The sequence below is a fragment of the Oryctolagus cuniculus genome, chromosome 4 (assembly GCF_964237555.1).
Source record: "Oryctolagus cuniculus chromosome 4, mOryCun1.1, whole genome shotgun sequence".
Lineage (NCBI taxonomy): Eukaryota > Metazoa > Chordata > Mammalia > Lagomorpha > Leporidae > Oryctolagus > Oryctolagus cuniculus.
Window position 1 is genome coordinate 51,781,513 of NC_091435.1, and position 15,993 is coordinate 51,797,505.

Here is a 15,993-nt window from a genome sequence, read left to right on the forward strand (position 1 = left end):
TAAAAGAGTTCAACAAATAGTATGAAGAAAAAACACTGTTCCTCAATGGAAGAGATAAGGGCTGTAAACAATCATTGAATCTAAAAGTATCTATTTCACTCCAATACATCACATTTTAGGTACTCTGTTAGTGAACTCACATCAGGAAAACATAAATCTGTCTTACTGGGACTGGCTTATTTCACTAAGTGTAATGGTTTCCAGTTGCATCCATCTTTTTGCAAAAGACAGAATTTCATTTTTTTCATAACTGAGTAGTTCTCCATAGTGTATATATACAATAGTTTCTTTGTCCATTCAACAGCTTATGGACATCTGGATTGATTCCATATCTTAGCTATTGTGAATTGTGCTATAATGAACATGGAGTACAGATCACTCTTTCAAATGCCAATTTATTTTGGATTGAGTAAATTCCCGGGAGTGAGGTGGCTGGATCATATGGTAGATCTATATTCATATTACTGCCTTCCTCATGGCTGGACCAGTTTACATTCCCAACAACAGTGACCAGGGTTCCTTTTTCCTTACATCCTCGCCAGTATTTGTTGTTAGTTGATTTCTGTATGAGAGTCTTCTAACGAGTGAGGTGAAAGCTCATTGTGGTTTGGATTTGCATTTCCCTGATGGGTAGTGATCCTGAACATTTTTTCAAGTGTCTGTTGGCCATAAGAATTTCCTCTTTTGAAAAATGCCTATTCAAGTCCTTTGCCCATTTCTGGACTGGATTGTTTGTTTTGTTTGTTTGTTTTTGTTTTTGAATTTCTTGAGCTCTTTCTAGATTCTGGATATTAACTCTCTTATCAGTTGTGTACTGTGAAAAAACTTTCTCCCATTCTGTCAGTTGCCTCTTTTGATTGGTGCAGCTATCACATCTTTATGTAATTCTGTGGGTTTATATTGAGGATTTTTTCTTCATTGGTAGGAACTGTGTTTTAATTTTTTATTTATATAAAGTGAAAATAATTTCATGTATTTTCATATATACAGATTTAGGAGCACAGTGATACTTCCCACCCCACCCTCCTTCCTACCCATATTCCTACCCTTCTTCCTCCTTTCTTTCTTATTCTTTCTTTTAATTTTTACAATGACATACCTTGAGTTTATGTTATAATCATAAGTTTAGCCCTCCACAAAGTAAAGAATTCAACAAATAGTGAGAAGGGGGGAAAAAAAACCAAAAAACATTGTTCCTCTTCTCCTCTACAGTAGAGACAAAGGCTGTCCTGTTTTGAGATTTTTTTCCCCAAGCTAGAATCATATCCATGTTTGGAAGCAAATGTTTACTTTTCTAGTTCTCAAGTATCTGTAGAAGTGTATTTTAAGAAGCTGTTATTCCCTCCTCAAGATTAATGGGTAGGTGGTAGCTACCTGTTCTATGGGTCTTTTATAGTAAATCTCAGTATTCATCATATAAACACTCCATTTCAAATGTTTTTAATATCACACAAATCTATTTTTGTTTGTTTCTTTTTAACAATTTTGTAATTCATATAAAGTGAACATATTTCGTGTATTTCATATATGCAAATTTAGGAGCATAGTGATGTTTTTCCCATCCCACGTCCTCCTTCCTTTCTTATTCTTTCTCTTGATTTTACGATAACATACTTTTAGTTTATTTTATAATCATAAGATTAACCCTCCACTAAGTAAAGAATTCAACCAATAGTAAGAAGAAAAAACACTGTTCCTCAACAGTAGAGACAAACACTAAAAATTGTAATCAGTTCTCAAAATGTGAATTTCACTCATATACATTACATTATTTTGCACTATATTAGTTACCACAGATCAGCAAAAACATGGTTTTTGTCTTTTTGGCACTGGCTTAAGTTGAATGGATTCCAGTGGCACCTATTTTTATTGCAAAAGACAGAATTTCGTTCTTTTTATGACTGAGTAGTATTCCATAGTGTATAGATACCACATTTTCTTTATGCAGCCATCTGTTGATGGACATCTGGATTGATTCCATATCTTAGCTATTGTGAGTTGAACTGCAGTAAACATGAGGGTACAAATAACTCTCTCATGTACTTATTTTTTTATTTAGTAAATATAAATTTTCAAAGTACAGTTTATGGATTACAATGGCTTCCCCCCCCCAATAATTTCCCTCCCACTCACACCCTTCCCATCTCCCGCTCCCTCTCCCATTCCATTCACATCAAGATTCATTTTCAATTATCTTTATATACAGGAGATCAATTTAGTATATATTAAGTAAAGATTTCATCAGTTTGCACCCACACAGAAACACAAAGTGTAAAATACTGTTTCAGTACTAGTTATAGCATTACTTTACATTGGACAACACACTAAGGACCAATCCCACATGAGAAGTAAGTATACAGTGACTCCTGTTGTTGACTTAACAATTTGACACTCTTGTTTATGGCGTCAGTCATCTCCCTAGGCTCTAGTCATGAGTTGCCAAGGCGGAAGCCTTTTGAGTTCACCGACTTCGATCTTATTCCAACACGGTCATAGTCAAAGTGGAAGTTCTCATGTACTTATTTCAAAACATTTTTTTTTAAATTATGACTTTGGAAGACAGAAAAATGGAGACAAAGAGAACACTCCTCTCTGCTGGTTCATTCTCCAGGTTTCCACAGTCGTTGAGACTGGCAGAGCCAGACTGAAGCCAAGAGCTAGGATCTCAATCCATGTCTCCTTTGAGGGTAACAGAGACCCATCTATTTGAGTCCCAACTACTTGCATCCTAGAGTCTGTGTTAGCTGGAGTAAGAAATGGAGCAGGTATTTGAATGCCAGCGTGATAATACAGGATGTGAGTGGCCTGACTGGTGGCTTAGTGACAAGGAATAATGCCCACCCTGGGCATATCATTAACTGGTAATACTAGCTTCTAACCAAAGTTATAACCTTAAATTTTTCAAATATTTATCAAAATTTTAATATGTTACACATAATTTTTAGAGGATTGGGTAAAGCCATTCTGTTCAGTACTTTTGGTTAAAGGACTGGTTACTTTTGGATCAAACTGGCCAGCATGAACTTGTGTATATGAACATAAATGTTTCAGTATAATCCATAAATTATTTGCTAAGCACAAGTATTCTATAATATGGGGATATTAATAATTACCTCAAAGGGTGACTGTAATGATTAAATGAAGTAAATAATGTGAAATACTATGTTATTTAGAGTTAACTGTATTTTTGATTGCATGCCTGCAGTGCATAAGGGTCATACATGAAGATAATAAAAAGTGACTTTTATTATGTGGAATGTAAAAAAATTTTTTTAAGAGTTACTTGTTTGAAAGGCACAGAGTTACAGAGAGGCAGAGAGAGAGAGAGAGGGAGAGTCTTCCGTTGTTTCACTCCCCATTGGCCACAACAGCCAGAGCTGCACCAATCTGAAGCCAGGAGCCAGGAGCTTTTTCCAGGTCTCCCTCAAGAGTGCAGGAGCCCAAGGACTTTAGCCATCTTCTACTGCTTTCCCAGGCCATAGCAGAGAGCTGGATCAGAAGTGGAGCAGCCAGGACTTGAACCGGCACCCATATGGGATGCCAGCACTGCAGGCGGCGGCTTTACCCATGACTCCACACCATCAACCCCATGAATACAAAAGATTTGAAATGTGCATGCTGTTAAATTGTCAGCAATATTGTAAGTTTCAGTATTAAAAAAGCATTTAAATTCTTGGTTACAGTATTCAACTAAAAGTATTAAGTAGAACAAACAAAAAATATACTAAGAGGGATAGCATTATTTATGGTAGTTTGTTGTATAGAGGTAGTAATTGATCACTAATTTCTATGTTTTGAAGATTTATATTTGACAATATTTAAAATAAAAAAGTGTGAATACTTTCTAACATATATTTATAAGATTTTATATCTATAAGCTTATAATACAATGTGGTAGAATCAAAAATAATCTAAACATAGAATAACTCTCACCCTACCACTTTGAATTGCAAGACCTTGACATAATTATTCTACTTTCCTGAATCCCATTTCTTTATATAAATAAAGAAAATTATTTCTCTCTGTTGAATTTGGAGCTCCAGGGATTGTCCTCCTTTTCCAAATAGTTATGTATTTATTGAAAAAAATATAAAAAATGACTTAGAGAAATAGAACACAAAATTCTGTTCACAAATAGTCCCATTAAATACATTTTAAGAGCTTATATAGGAAAGACATTAGATTAGCAACATGGATATAGGTAAAAAGTCAAAATTAAGAATAATAAAGGATGATATCATCTTAGAATCATATTATTTCTATATCTAGATCTGGCAGCTTTATAGTTTATCACTATATAATTCTCTTTCTTTAGTAAGTTCTGTAATATTACTCATTTGCAAAAGTATTTACCTAAATAAACATTTCTAAATGGTTCATTGATTTTTTTAACTTTTATTTGTTTTTACTTATTTTTTAATAAAGCTTTCATTTAATGAATACAAATTTCATAGGTACAGCATTAGGAATATAGGGATTCTTCCCCGGTACCCACTGTTTCACCCCCCACTCCTCTTCCATCCCATTCTTCATTAAGATTCATTTTTAATTAACTTTACATACAGAAGACCAACTTATGTTTTCTCTGACACATTTTCTTAAAAATTTATTTATTTTACTTGAAAGGAGAGGCAGAGAGAGAGAGAGAGAGAGGTCTTCCATCCTCTGGTACACTCCATAGATGGCTGCAATGGCCGGAGCTGCGCGGATCCAAAGCCAGGAGCAAGAAGCTTCTTCCAGATCTCCCACGTGGGTGCAGGGTACAGGTGCCCAAGGCCTTGGGCAGTCTTTTACTGCTTTCCCAGGCCATAGCAGAGAGTTGGATGGATCGAAAGTAGAGCAGCCAGGACGACAACTGGAGCCAATATGGGATGCTGGCACTGCAGGTAGCAGCTTTACCCGCTACACCACAACACCGGCCCCTCTATGACATATATTAATACAGAATTATTTTTTCTTGCATGTAAAAACTCGTCCATGGTTACTCCTCAGTCAACACGAAAAATCCCAGTTTGTTTAGTTAATAAGTTAATGTACATTTTCTGTGATTGCAAACATGTAATGTACATCCATGCTAATTGACATGGTGTTGGAAATATGATTCTTAACCTGTTTTCTTTCTGTGTTAGTGTTTTAAAAGGTTTTCTGTAGAATACAAGTATTCCCCCTTATGCTTCATGGTAAATAAGATCCTATTAACAAATTTTGGGAAAACATTAGATTCAACAAAGTGAAACCAATTGTGTTATTTATTGAGCATCAAGTTGCCAGGAGAGACTTCTGTGCACTGAACTCATTTTTGTGTGATATCTCATGTGACAGGTAATATGTTATGGAATATAATATGGAACATGTTTTGAGAAAGTTATGTTTAAAAACAATTTCTATTGAAATCACTTAAAATGAAGTAAAGCAAAACAAAAATCATAGTGTACTTGGTCCCTGCTGCGCTGAAAAGAATATACAGGCCAACAGATTCGGTCGCTACCCTGGAAAAGGAAGACACAGTTGCCATAAGTTGCTCATAGGTTTTACTGTTACAACATCATGCCTTTATTTTTTAAAAGTGAGAAGAAATCCATATAGAAAACAAAATGCTTCTAGTAGAAATACTAGTAGAAAATAAAATTGTAGATAAACTTATAAAGATAAAATTGTAATTTTTATGTAAGATTTCATGTATGATGAGCTTGAAACATAGCCAGCTGCAAACAGAATAATTACTCTTCTTATGAAGTCAGTCTGTTGGGAGGAGATTTCTTTTTTTCCATGTGAATTATTTCCTTTAAAGAAAAAAAAATCAACATAAGGAAATCCCTAAGAGTTTTCAATACAGATGTCTCCAAAAGGGTTATTGCTGCCAAGTTATTTTTTTAATGCGTCACATAATCTTTGTATAATTTATAAATGATAACAAAGCAATCAGGACACATTCATAAAAAGCCCAGTGACGCACAATTTAGTTGAATCTGAGGATTAGAATTAATTGTCTCTCTTTGTTCCAAGTTCTAAATCTTAGTAAATGATTCACTGCATGTCATTACAGCTTAATATTTGCATGAAATCACAGTTTAGCTGGCATAATTTAACAGCAATTAAAAAGCTATTTAATCGTCATGCAAATTGGTGTGAGGGCCCTCGAGTAAGAAGGGTGTTGGCCTTTTTTTTTAAGTATCTCCAGGCTGACAGTTATATACTTGTAGACACCCATAATGTAATTAATAACATTCTTCCTAGTCATGGATGTAAGTGAAAAATAATTCACACACTTCCTTATAAATAATCGAAAAGCCCAATAATATGAATATGTCATTCTGTACGAAGACATCATTTTGATTATGAAAATAAATCTTTATCACGCATGCATTAGTTTAGGTTGAAGGTAAAAAGCACATTTTCCTCTGTATCTAGTTATAATCCACTGCTTATTTTTCTTTTGAAGGCAGACATTTCTGTAAACCTTCAGGAACATTAAATGTCATAAAGCAACATATCCAGTAACTTCGTAGAAAAACTACCATTGCATTTCTAGTTCTAGGTTTAGGTGCTAAACATGTGGGATCTTCAGGAAGTTCATGAAAATGTGTATTATGGAAAAGAACAAAGCCTGTGCATGGATTTCAAATTCTTACTGCATCAAAATAAACTCATTATTTTAATTCCGTTTTTCCATGAACCTTTTGAGATAGCCTCATATATAGGTGGATGAGGTCCCTACCAGACGGGTTGCTGATATCAGGCTCTGGCAAAAAGGAAAAAAGTGTGTAACACTTTGTATCTCAAGCCCAATATTGCAGTCATGTAGGGGTATGATTCATACTATGTTACCCTTCACACTGTATAACAGATCTCACTGCTGGTTCCCTTGTGCTTATTCACCGTACTGCAGCCAAATGCTCTTTTTAGAACACATCACGTCCATACATAAGATCTGTCAGTTTTTTCCTGCTGGACGTAGAATAATACCCAGATTCTTTCCAAGAAGCCTGGCAGTCCTTCATTATCTAGCTTTTTCCTGTTCCTCAAATCTCAATTCATATATTCTCCTTTTACACTCTAGCTACAGTGATTTTCCACCAGTATCACAACTATTTCAAGACTTTTCTTAACAAAAAAAGTACACACTTCTGATGCCTGATAGTCTCCCCGCTCCTCTGCACATTCTACTCACTAACCACCTCTGCAAGTTATTTTTATTTCACCTCCTATCCTTTAATTTATGTAATTGCACTTACTATAATTTGAATTTTATCTATTTACATATGTGAGTGTTTATCCATTACACTAAAATGTAAATAACAAAAAACCAGGAATCACATCTGCCACAGCAGACCCGAAGTTAACAGTGTCTGCCAGATAGTAGTCACTAGTAAGGTATTTATTTAATGAATTAATAATAGTAACTGGAAATGCAATAGGAATCTATATAAAATTCAGATTCTCTCTGGAAAGAATGGTGCAAAGAAATTCCCTCTTGTTATCTAAGCTGATTCCTTGATTTGTTATAAGGTTTTATAAAAAATATAGCATGAATTTTATAAATCTAGTCTCCTATAGCTCATAGACTGTTCTGTTTCACATGTAGCATTTAGTACATACAGTGCCTGACACTTAGTAAACTTTCAGATAATATTTGTTTTCAATGATATAAAACTGAGGATTAAAGGATTCATATAAGTATTAACAAGAATTTGCACATTTTTAAGAAATGGCTGGAATAACTACGGACTGGTAAGTGGTCAAGAGTGTGATATGTATAGACAAATATGAAAGAAGATGTTTATTCACTTCTTGAGACTGACAAGCTTTATGCAATCTTGATGACATGTAAAAAAATTGCATTGGTCTGTTTTAGGAACATACTTACTTGTGTTTAGTAAAGTTAACCTAAATAAAATTCTAGTCTCCACAATTTATGTATGATCTCTATTTATCATTTCCATATAATGCTTTTATCTCATAAAATGGTCAAGTCCCTAGTAAAGGTTTCTTTGTTGTCTCCAATTTTCATTTCTCATCCTCTTCCAAATTGTCTGCCGTCTTAACTTTGTGGCCATTTGTTCCCAACTTTGGTAAACAGATCCTCAGTGATTCTCAAAGGTGAAGAGTGGGAGATTTAGCTACCCAGCAGTCATAGTATCTTTATACTAAGACTAAAAGACTGCACAGAATTTGTGTATGTAACCATGATGAGGTAGTTAATAAAATATAACTAAAAATGTCACATAATTTAAATAATTTGTGTTAAACATTTTCAGTCAACAAATTTTAATAATATAACTACCATATCTTTATTAGATATGTATCAACTAATGTTTTCTTAATAATTTGTAATTTACACACAAAAATGTTAGAATACAGATGATCATCACTGCTAAGGGCATCTTACTAAACCCTAATCAGATATTTTTAATGTTATGTTCTTTGTAATTCTCTCCAGAAAAAGAATTTTCTCGAACTAGTTTAAAGACTAATATTTATTTATTCATTTGTAGTTGTTGACTTCTTTCTTTCAATTTCTCTTAAAAATTAATAGACAAAAGTTATATACATTTATGGGATATTGTAGGATATTTTGTTAAATGTATAAATGTGTAATGTCTAATTAATATAAATACCATAACCATTTCAATTAGTGAATATTTATTGTAAAAACACCTCAAATCCTATTCTTTAGAGATATATACAGAATGTTAACATTATTTGTAGTCATTCTGTGCAAAAGTACCCTAGAACTACTTATTCATATTTAGCTGTAACCTAGTTTTTTCAGCCATATTTTCATATTTATTCCTAAAGTTTTCCTTTTAGTGCTGTGATTGATTGTCCTATATATGTACATTTGTTTTTTAATTGCTTTTCTCTAGGGCCACCTTCAGCTCCTAGGAATGTGGTTTTTAACATCAATGAAACAGCCCTTATTTTGGAATGGAGCCCACCAAGTGACACAGGAGGGAGAAAAGATCTCACATACAGTATAATCTGTAAGAAATGTGGCTTAGACACCAGCCAGTGTGAGGACTGTGGTGGAGGACTCCGCTTCATCCCAAGACACACTGGCCTGATCAACAATTCCGTGATCGTACTTGACTTTGTGTCTCACGTGAATTACACCTTTGAAATAGAAGCCATGAATGGAGTTTCCGAGTTGAGTTTTTCTCCCAAGCCGTTCACAGCTATTACAGTGACCACGGATCAAGATGGTAAGTTACAGTGCTGTTATATCAAAACTGACCCATAATTCCTTTTGATGCCTACTACCCTTGAGGGGTTGATATTCAGCCAAGATGCGATGCAGTCTTATGCTCTATATAGCAGTGATTTTCTGGTTGTTGTCCTTGTCCTTTCACAAGATGCAGAGAGGTGTTTCTGATAATGCTTCATATCAATATGGTTAATAAGATAAAAATGCTTCTTTGTGAGGTATCTGTTTCCTGTAGCTATACTTCTTAATCAGTAGGTCCATATAACTTACCAGTGGATGTCAGACACAAATAAAATGTTCCTAAATGAATTTAATTTCAGTTGCCTCACTTATGCTGCTATCTAATTTCCAGTCAAATAAAAGAAGTAGTAAGAATTTATTTCAATTATAATTCATGTCTATATTGTGAAAGCATTGCAGCTAACTGGTTAACTCTGATGAGTTCCAAAAAGAAATAGAAAAAAAAAGTTACAAATGTGCTAAAATGCTACTATGTATGTAGTTTGTAAAAAGTACTTAAATCACGTTTTTAATTTGATAAATTCATTTAAATTCTCCCATTGTAGCACTATAGATTATTTTACTACAATGTAGTAAAGCACTCATGATTTTTATGTCTATAGTCTTTTTAATTCCTCTGTAATGTACCTATATAGCCTAACATACAGAAAAAGCTGTAGAAATGTAAAGTAAACTCATTTTGAGAATCATTCATAAGTTATGTGCGTATATAAGTGATTGCCTTTCCAGCAGTAAGAATTGGAAATGAACACATATGATACTCAATGATGCCCAATTATAAAGATAAAACTATTCTTACCCACTGTATTAGTTTGCTAGGGGCAGCCATAACAGATACCACAATTGTATGGCTTATACACCATTTATTTTCTCAGTGTACTGGAGGCTAGAATTCTAAGTTCAAGTAGTAGGCAGGGTTGATTTCATCCTGTGGCCTGTGTCCTTGACTTGCAAATGGCCATTTTCTGTTGTGTCTTCTTTGGAAGGTTGTTCTTTGTGTCTAATCCCCTTATCTCTTTTTATGAGGATATCAGTCACATATGCTGAGGGGCTACGCATATGATCTGTTTTACCTCAATTACTCTGTAAAGACTGTATCTCCAAAACTGTACATGGGTTAAGACTTCAATATAAGAATATGGAAAGACAGCATTTGGTAATATTTAAAAATATATTGAATATATTTGAAAACTGTTCAGCAATAAAAATGAAGAATATATGGAAACACGCAACTTAGAAGAAGCTCAGAGGCACTATGCTTAGTTAAAAAGCCAATCTCAAAGGAAGCATGCCTACTGTGTGATTGTGTGCATATACTATCCTTGAAATAACATAATTATACATATGGAAAACAGATTACTTGATTCCATGGGTGAAGGATTTGTGAGGAGGGCAATGTGACTATGAAGGAGTAACAGGGATGAGTGCTGTGGGGCTGATACAGTTTTGTATTTATTGTAGTGGTAGTGACAAGAAGCTTTGTGATAAATTGCACAGAACTGCACATGCACTTATGCATAAACTCTGTGGATTGCACCAATGTAATTTTCCAGGTTTCTGTGGCCAAAAATTATGAAAATGTTAATATTGGGAGAGGCTATAAGAGAAGTATACAAAACATTCCTGTAATTTCTTTCTTTTTTTTTTTTTTTTGCAAATTTCCATGTAGCTATAATTACATCAAAGTGGAAAGCTAATAACATTATTCTTATGAAACATGGGAAGAAAACTTTAATATTCTACTAAAAACATTGATATGAAACTAGTGTCAACATTTTATTCAGAATATTATACTTAAATTCAGTTTGCTGATACTCTTCAGAAATGGCCTTTAATAAATAAAGCAAAGCCAAGTAGTGTTACACAATCACAGTCTGTATTTACTATACAGTTTTCCCCTTCATTTAACAAATAGCTCCACATCATAAGAATTTTCTTCATTGCTGTTCATTGTGGATGCCTATTTCCTCTTTTTTCTTACCCTCTTTTCTTTAGTATCAACAAAATTTTTCTTCAAATGTGTTGTCAGAATAAAGCAGATTAAGGTCTTCTACTCCTTTCTGTTTTATTAGATTCTTTTTTACTGTTTATTTTCTTTTCATTTACAATAAAAGCAGCAAGCGAGAGAGAAAAAATGAATATGAATCTTCTATTTACTTGTTCACCCCTACCGAATGCCTGCAGCAACCAGGTCTGGGTCAAGCTGAAGCCAGCAACCCAGAACTTAATATGGCTCCCCAATTTAGGCAGCAGGAGCAGTGTGATATGGAATGTTGTGGGGTAGGGGTGGGAGTAAGAGATCCCAAGAGGCTGCTTAACTGTTTGTGCCAAAAAGCCTGCCCCAGCATATTATCTCTTAGACATTTATTTCTGCTAATTGATCAAGAAATGCAACCTAGTATTACCATTCTTAACTAGAGAGCAAAATAAATAAATTTGGAGCAAAACAATGTCACTTTAAATAAAATATTTATAGAGGGATGGGCATTGTAATGCAGCAGATTAAGCCACCCCTTGGAACACCCAAGTCCTGTATTTGAGTTCCTGGCCATGTCCTGGCCACTTTGCACTTCTCATTCAGCTTCCCGATAAATGTGCTTGGTTGGCAGCAAATGCCACTGACTTGGGAGTCCCTGATGAAGTTCAGCCTGACCCAGCACTGTCTGTTGTGGGCATCTGGGGAGTGAACTAACAGATGGAAGATCTTACTCTCTCTCTCTATCTCTAAATCAGTCTGTCTGTCTGTCTATCTATCTATCTATCTCTCCTTTTCTCCATGTAATTCTACCTTTCAACTAGGTAAAATCTTTAAAAATACAAATATGGAAATATTTCATAACATCATATACACATACATCAATCTTTCATAGTAAAGTTACAAGAGAGTTCAGTTAGTCTATTTTTCTACATATTATAAATATAAATTATTTTTCACAGTTAAAATGACATACTTGATTAAAAGTATACTACTATTAGGAATAAAATATAGTAATTATATTGAGACTAACCTAGAAGGATATCATTAAGCAGTTCTCATCAATAAGTTTCTTCTTGTATATTTTTTATTATTATAAATTTAATTTGACTTTGTTCTAGATAAAAAAGGTAGTAAAGAATCAAAAATATTCAAATTTTATATGAAAGTACATAGGAGTCCTAAACTGAACTAAAATATTGCCACCTATATGCTCAATGAAATATTATGGACAATGATACATACAAGGGACTACCTCCATATCATATTTTTTTAATATTTACTTATTTGTTTGCATAGCAGAGTTAGAGAGGGAGAGGGATAGATAGATAAAGAGAGAGAGAGAGAGACCTTTCATTTGCTGGTTTATTCAGGGCTGGGCCACTCTGAAGCCAGGAGCCTAGGTCTCCATCCTTGTCTCCCACATGCGTGTCAGAGACCCACATTAGCAGGAAGCTAGAATGGAAGTGGAGCAGTCAGGAATGGAACTCATATGGGATGCCAATGACACAAGTGGTGGCCCAACCCACTGCACCACAACACTATATGTCATAGTTTTGAGAGTTACTAAGAAGGCATCAAGAATCACAACAGTGAAAATGCGATAGCTCCAGGAAAAGATAACATGTGTCTGTATAAGTTTTTCTTCCCAAAGGAATCAGAGCCTAGTGTTGAATTTGAAAGAGATCATAGAAACTAGTGTCTCAGAACCAAATTTTAATAGTCCTCATTGCGTGTTAACTGATAAGTTAATTTTACCGCTACAGAGGAAGGATTTCACATGACTCTGCTTAGAGTATCTTTGGGAATTTTTTCTCAAGTGACTTGAGAAACATTTCCCAAAGTTATCTAATAACAAATTACAATTTCACTGGGCTGAGGGGCCACATTAATGTTTTGCCTCTTCTGTAGTTTATATGTCAACTTATACCAAAATAGAAAAATGTTAAATATTATAGATAAATTTTGGATTTATTCAATGTATTTTGGGTATATTCCTCACGTGTAATACTGAGTGAGACCTTATGAATCTCAAAGCCTGGTGGTGGACAGGAAGTTAATAACTAATCAGTTCACAAATATATAGTTACTACTGTGGCTAAGTCTACCAAGGAGAACTCCAGCGTACTCTTGAGAATATATATTCTTCAAGTCTGAAGAATAAGGATTGGTTTTCCAGATGAAGCAACATTTACATGCTGTTCTGTTCCATTCTATTCTGAGGGATGAGTGGATAGTGATTAGAATGAGGCTGGAGGAGAGGGAAATATTCTGAGTAGAAGAAACCAAGCAAAGGTAGAACAAGTAGAGATTGAAGAAGGTTAAGGACTGGAGATACGTGTGATGGTGATTTGCAAACACACAGAAGAAATCGGATCAGGAACTGAGAAGTTCATCTACAATTTGGAAAAATGAGCAGGTATGTATAGCATAGTTGGAACAAGTTAGAAAATCAGCCACTTACCAAAAGATTCTTATATTTTACCAGAGCCAAGAATACAAAAAAAGAAAACATTAGAACAATAACGTTCATAATTCATGTTTGAGTATGGAAATAAAATATGGGTCAATAGTATAGAAAATTGTTTTAATTATATTCTTACTACTCTATGTATATACAATATAAAAAATGAAGATAGGAATTTGTGTTGGTTTGTCCTCTTTTGTATAGATAACTTTTTCCTCAAATTTAGGAGCTATTAAGGCTATCACAATAAACAAACCTGACTTGTTTGCTATCTGTTTATAATTAAACAAATACAAAAATAATAACTTTCCCAAATCATAGAATTAAAACTGTAACTCTCATAATTAGGAATCTTTGCAATAAATCTTAATTAACTTTTACAATCCCTCAGAGCTATATTTGCAACCTTCTGTCGCCATGGTTTATTTAAATGCTCTTGAATGAAATTTTATTTAAAGAACAAAGCAAGGAAGCAACACCTAGAAAACATTTGATTTCGATCTTCAGTGCATGATAGAAAAATTAAGGTGTGCAGTTCAGTCAAAAGTAATTATTCAGATGGTAGAGAATAAAGGAAAATGTTAATCATGGATAGTCAACCTGGAACAAATTGTGTTTGTAGATCTCTTGACATATGCAAACACCTTTAGGGACAATGTTCAAAGTGAAAGACAGGCCAAATTACAAGCCAGTTCTGCCGATATTTGCTAAAGGGTCTTTAAAACAGTTATTGTCAGAAGCATTTGTCCAATTCATTGGCTTCTTAAAATATACATTCAAAACCACTGTGTCTACTCTTGAGTGACAAATCTGCCTCAGATTCGCATTTTGATTGCAGATTTCATATATTTGTTCTGGCAGCAATAATTAATTGAACTGACATTGAAAATAATTTTAAATCAACAAAAGCCTCCATTTATTTGTAAACTCAAGCATTCTATTTGATTTACAATTCACTGCATTTTGGAAATATAGTCTATTTCAAATGCCAACCTTTTGCATGTTGCTAGAGTAGGTAATTAGAGATACTAGAAGCATTTGTTCATCTTTGTTTCTATGTTTCCGTGTTTTATTTGTGGATATATCTCACAATCCGCACTGTTTTTCAAAAATGTTGACAACATTCTTTATTTTAAAGCCTTCATTCAATGATTTTAAAAATGCATAAAAGTTTTAAATGTATATGGAAGCCTTCCTGGCAAGATAAATTTTTGTGTTTTTTTTTTTATTTTTTTTTTATAAAGGCAATCACCATGATTTTAAGTAAGAGAGATGCTATGCTCTATATCTTTCATATTTCTTATATAAAAGCAAATCACATGTTTAAAATCTGTAGACTCTTTATATTGAAGTATAAAAGTTTCCTATAACCTCAAGAAAAGTATAATTCTCCTGAAAGGTGCACTGGATATTTTATATATGTAAGATAATTGAAATATCAATCCCAGTAATTATTACTAAACAATTTTATGATCCAGTCAAATATTAAATTATAATAGAATCTGGGTGATTTTAAAATTTGTTTTTACTCTGGAGCAACATAAAATTACTTCCAAGTCTAGCATCTTTTTATGGTGCCCATCTTTTAAGTGATAAATCACACAGAAAAGGGACTTACATCTTTGTGAATGACCCACTGAGAAATGGTGCATGACTCAGCTTGCAGTCAGAAATAGAAATTGATCAAGTGTTCCTAGACAGTTGTGCACAACACTATACCTATTACTGTCTCACTGGGCCATTTTTTTAAACAATTTATCTTTCCAATCAATACATAGACTTTCTGAAGGAAAGATACTATTTGACTAAAAACACCCTTCACTTACATTTTCTCTGACTTAATTAATCTCACTTGACTGCATTTTTATTTGGAGATAGTGGTGTGAGTTGATCTTTCATTTGTCCATTTAATTTATTTAAAAATATTTGTTAAGTATTTACTATGTGCCAGCAAGTGTTCAATGTGTTCCATCAATAGAGGTATGGCAATAATAAAGAGTTAACAGTATCCCTGCTTTCATAGACATATCTTAGTGTCAAGTACTATGTGTCATACTTTAGTGTCAAGTTATTCATGTCCTGTGATTCACTAAGCAGACTGAGCAAAGGGTTTGAAAGTAAATGTCCATTGTATTTCTTATAAGAAATTTTAGGTCCTTTATCTATTTCTTAACTGGATCCGATCGGTTGTTTTTTGTTGTTGTTGTTGAGTTTCTGATGTGCTGATCTATTCTGGATATTTATTAATCCTTTGTTGGATAAGTAGCTTGCAAATGTTTCCTTCCTCTGAGTTTTATATAATCCTGTTCATCTAGTTTTGTTTTT

General features: G+C 33.8%; 1 protein-coding gene across 9 annotated transcripts in view; it reads left to right on the forward strand.

Moving 5' to 3' along the window:
- EPHA6 (EPH receptor A6) overlaps positions 1–15,993 on the forward strand; it is a 1,017,309-nt gene that overhangs the window by 504,725 nt on the left and 496,591 nt on the right. For all 9 annotated transcript variants that reach the window (XM_017347166.3, XM_051859383.2, XM_051859384.2 and 6 more), the window contains one exon: positions 8,868–9,203. In XM_017347166.3, coding sequence (XP_017202655.3) covers positions 8,868–9,203 — 336 coding nt within the window. The remainder of the gene's footprint in view (positions 1–8,867; positions 9,204–15,993) is intronic.